Source organism: Dermacentor andersoni, chromosome 1 (assembly GCF_023375885.2).
Source record: "Dermacentor andersoni chromosome 1, qqDerAnde1_hic_scaffold, whole genome shotgun sequence".
In the NCBI taxonomy this organism is placed as follows: domain Eukaryota; kingdom Metazoa; phylum Arthropoda; class Arachnida; order Ixodida; family Ixodidae; genus Dermacentor; species Dermacentor andersoni.
In genome coordinates this window covers 384936441-384941417 of record NC_092814.1, presented here as the reverse complement: position 1 = coordinate 384941417, position 4977 = coordinate 384936441, and the positions used below count along the sequence as shown (strand labels likewise).

At 48.1% G+C, this 4977-nt stretch overlaps 1 protein-coding gene across 1 annotated transcript; it reads right to left on the bottom strand.

The window, feature by feature from the left end:
• Positions 1-520: 520 nt before the first annotated feature.
• LOC126518532 (alpha-(1,3)-fucosyltransferase fut-3-like) lies at positions 521-3958 on the bottom strand. Its single transcript, XM_050168316.2, has 2 exons — positions 3365-3958; positions 521-2761 (listed from the first exon to the last, which is right to left on the bottom strand). Exon 2 carries the CDS (start codon positions 2757-2759, stop codon positions 1422-1424), a length of 1338 nt encoding a protein of 445 aa, XP_050024273.2. The 5' UTR covers positions 2760-2761; positions 3365-3958; the 3' UTR covers positions 521-1421.
• Between the last annotated feature and the right edge of the window lie 1019 nt (positions 3959-4977).

The following is a 4977-nucleotide window of genomic DNA, read 5'->3' as shown; positions in this document are numbered from 1 at the left end:
GTACCTTAGTGCCCATCACGTTGCGCTAGTAAGCATGAGGTCGCGGAATCTAATCCCGGCCACAGAGGCCACATTTCTAGTACCGAAATCCAAAAGCTCCTGTCTACAGGCATCGGGTGTGCATTAAAAGACCCCAGGTCGTCAAAATTATTCTAGAATCTGGCACTAGGACCCGCCTCGTAGACCGTGGCTTTGGCACATAAATCTCGAGAATCTTTTGCTTTAGTTGATTGCCCGCATAAATAACAAAGCATATAGAGTCTTTTAACTTACCGGATAACCTATAAATCCATTGTGGCATTGAAAAGGCCAAGAGGTTCTTACTAGAACTCACACTCACTCACTGATGTGATGTGAACCATATTCAAACGAAATCGAAGTGTTTTGTATTATAACCTTGATCATCTGCCCTGAGAGCAGGTCTAGTGAAACCTGGGCATTGCACACACTCTATTGCACAGTAGCAATTGTCTTCATTTTTGGTACACTCGTCTGCCAATGTTGCGATCGATACGGAACAGTATAGTGTAAAGAGTACGCGTCTTTTTCTAAAAAAACGGGAGTGGTGGCCATAATATGTAGGCTGTATACTCGGTGTCCGAACCTAAAGAAGAAAAGCAGCATTTGGAAGGCACGTAAATGCGGCACGCGTCTAAGACATAACCTGTTTTGTCCTTTTTTAACTAGTCTTTATGTCTCGATGTTCAAGATTGCACCCTGTAAATCAACCCGAAACTATTTGGCAGCTATTTGGACTAATATGTGCATTTTAATTCTTTGTGTGAACATTCACAAATATAAAAGAAGTCAGTTCTCTATGCTTAGACGGACTGAGAACAAGTGGATTGTTTCTCACTGTAGCGAAAAGAAACTCGGCGACCAGTCAAAATTTTATCGTTTATTCCTTCTTCCTAGATAGCTAATATTTCCTTTCCTTTTTTTTGCAATCAGCCGTGATGCTCATACGTCTCTCAGATACAACCAAGAGATAGATCAATGCCAGAAGGCGCGCTTAAACGACATCACTCTTTCGGGTGGTTGAGATGTGCGCGAGCACTATGCTCCCTCATTAAATGTATGCGCCAACAGTGAAAGAAACATACTGGCGGTATAGTCGTAGTTTGTTCCGTTTCTGCATGTTTTGTTACGTTGTCAACATAATAAACACGTGTCAAGGGCAGCTCGTCATGCAGCGTAAGACTGCTATGTTAAGCATATATTCGTCTACCATAAGCACATGTATGGCGACAAGCGTAACTGTTTCGAACACTAAAAATAATTCCAGGTATTCCATCCTGCGACAGCAGCAAGAATAAGATTTTCGGGATCGTCATGAAGAGATACGCACTTAGCCTTGCCCCGTCGTAGCACATTCCATACTTACACGGTACTGAAGTCCGTGAACATGGGCACGTCTCATTTTACATGGGCGTTTCAACTATTCCGTTGAAAAAGTGTAGCGCGAGATCTGAGCAGGCTGTAATATTTGTCCACCACTCGAGAGCTTGAGAGTATGCTGCCGCCCTCACTGGTTCTTCGTAGAGTGCGTCGCAAAGTGCGCACAAGTCACTGAGGGGTGAAGTCACGACACATTCGCGTTTCCAGGCAAAGTAGCTTTCATACTTGCTGGGTTCGTCTAGAAGCGAGCGAAGGTGCTTGGCCAGTTCTCCCGGCTTGTTAAGCGAGGCCGCGTTGACAACCGAACGCTTCGGCAAGCCAACAGCATCTTTTGGTAGCCCGAAAACCACGGGTACGAGGTCGTACTGAAACGCGTCGTAGATAACTTCATCCGCGCTCGCGAAACAGCCAGGTGACTTGGATACAAATATAAAGTGGAAGTTCTCCGCCACATAACGCACGCATTCCGTCCGGGATTTGCAGTAGGCAGATCCGCACGCAGTGATTAGGCTCAGACGAATGGGCGACGCTACTGCGGCTGCAGGCGGCTGGCCTACTTGCTTCCGGATGCGCTGCATTTGGCACTCGTCCACAATCCAGGCGGCGTCCTTCCGGTTCGTCGCTTCTTGAAAGCTGTTCTGTTCCCACTCCGTCAGGTTGCGAGAGTCGTTGACGAGGCCACCGCACCGCCATTGCTTGTGCGGTACGTGGACGTCCGCCTCGTCCCAATGGCTAAATGTCCAGTTGAACATCTTAGCCACCGACGGCAGCGTCTCCACCGTAAGTCCACGAAGAGAGTTGGAGCGAGCAGGTAGCAGGCGGCTCGGCGCCCACAACACCCACAGCTGATCAGCGGCGCGCTTCTCGGGGACGTCGTAGACGCTGAAGAATGCGCTGTGGAACACCACAGCGTTACTTTCCTGCGTTCGCTGGTGGTTCTCCGTAAACACGCAATTGCGTGGCCGTTGGCTTCCGCCGTTGTAGCATGCACTGATCACTGGTTCGTAGCCAACGACAGCCAATTCGTTAGCCGTTTCCACGACCCCTTCACCACGCGGTACGCTCCATAAAACGACAAGAGGCATGCCCTGTCCGTTGCGGCGGCCGCGAAGCGTCGGTGTTGTCCAGTATCCCAGATCAGAAAAAACTCCGAATTGGTAAAGCATGGCGGCACAGCTTATCGCAATTGCAATGGCATAGCAGCAGCAAACGGCGATTATGTTGCAGCGTGGCACGGTTTCATTGTGCTGTGGCACATGGAGAGGAACGGAAGGAATGGTTCCATTCGGAATCAGGTGGACTCGTCGATTCAGTGGCACAAGTGCGATTTCTTCCACGTGGCCCTCGCGATGCGCGGCCATGACTGCGGATAAAAAGAACCACAAGCAGTTTAAAGAAAATTAGGCACTCGCTGTGCGCGAAAATACTTTAAATGTGTGCGGCGAAAACTGGTATACAAGTGACAATATTCGTGGAATCGGACAGCATCGCTAGACATAGCACTGCGAAATTAAAAACAACTGTGCGCAAGATTATTTTCAGTGGGGTGGGTTTCCCAAAGCTTATTATTAACCTGAAAGAGCGGTTTGTCTTTCCAGTTCCTTAATTGTGGTGCAAGGATAGCTGGCTCTATCGCTTACGACCTGCTGGAGGTAACTAATAATATACGAAGACATCTTTCGTAAGAGGCATTCAATTCTGGGATTTCACTTGCCACAACCATGATTAGATTATGAGGCACGGCGTTCTAGGGATCTCCAAATGAATTTTAACATATTGGCTTTCTTCAGCGCGCACCTAAATCTACGTATACGAGCGCTTTTTGACTTTCACCACTTTCGACATTCGACCGTGATCGAGCCCACCCCTTTATCTCAGCAGCGGTACGTCATAGCGACTGAGCTACCGCGGTGGGTTGTAAGAGGTACTGTTCTAAAATAAAGATAGCACGTCCCGGGTAGCTTACGTGTTCGGCACTGTAGTGCGACGGCGAAGACAGGTTGCTTCCACTGGTAGGCTCCTGTCTGAAGATGATGCCGCAAATACAGCACCCAAGCGAATGTCAGATAAGTCTTCTTCGACAGAGCTGAAACGGCACTTAATAGTAGTAGGACAGCCTAAGCGATGCAATAAGGCACCACGGACACAAAATTTGCACAGCTCGAAATATCACTGCAGCTAATTTCTACAAGTTTACGCTTGCACTGGCCGCGATAGATGGTTATTATTCTTCAGGATGCGGTGGATGGAGGCACTTGAAGAGCCACTGTAGACACGCATTCTGATGTCGCGTCGAGACAAATATTCTGCAACGGCTTTCCTACGGGCAAGCAAAAGGTCTGCTTATATATGTGCCCCACCACGCTCCGAACTGCATGAGCGCGGTTATGCTGAATTTCCTGCTATTACTTGATAAGGCGTCACGCAAACCGATACTGCTTGCAGTCAACAGTAAAAAAAAAAAAAACAGAAAACATTCCGGCAGAACTTTATTTCACGATGACTGTCGACGATAATGGAATTAGCTTTCGAATAATGTAGCGACACACCGTATTGCTGATGTGACTTTTATTTAGAATTTCCAGCGGTCATTGTGACATTTCTATTGCTTTGGCAATATGCGGCATACGTTGTCTTCGGTATCGGACCATTTTTCTTTGGCACGCACTTGCCAGGGTCGGCCATGACCATGACGTCATGACGAAGACGCAGTGGCGACAATGGAACGACGAAGGCGGTATGACGACGACGGCAGGGCGACAAATGGTAGACGTTTATTAAGTGATGATGGTGGTATAACGACCACGGCGTAACAACGACGGCGTGTGGACAACCGATGACGACCGTGCTCAGACGACGACTGTATCACGTCGATGGCGTAAATATGACGGTATTACGGGAATCGGATGACGGAGATGTAATGACACTGATTGAAGGACCACGACGGCATGACGACGAGCGTGTGATTTCGAATGCATGACGAAGAGTGTATTCTCACTGTTAGCGACGGTGAAAAAAGCAGCGAAACTGTGAATGGCGAAACTATTGAGCGAACCGGTGCCCTCAAATGCAGGCTACACTCAAAGCACAACGATTGCGGCGAACATAGTCGGCGATCGTCGAAAGCTGATCTGCGGTTAAGCGCGTCGGCTTTTATACACGAGTTAACAAAGGTTCCAGAGTAATCGGTGGTACCCGCGTGTCCTCCAGAAAATTCTACATAATTCACGTCGCACATGCAATCAGATTACACAAGCTTCGGTGACAACAGAGCTATCGATAACAGTCGAGAAACGAGCTATCGATAACAGTCGAGAAACTTCCGATACAAGCGGGCGCCTCCCGCGCTGACTGATAACCTTTGTTACACCGTAAAAGGCGCTCAACCGGAAAAGACAAGTACACGCCAGTGTGGAGACGACGCAGTGAGGACGATGGCATGGCAACGGTAGTATATAATCATAATTGAATGACGACAGCTTGAACACGACAGAATGACAAAGACATAATGACGTCTATAAAACAATGAACGCAGTAAGATGACGACGGCCTGACGAGAGGGAGAAAATGATAAATGAA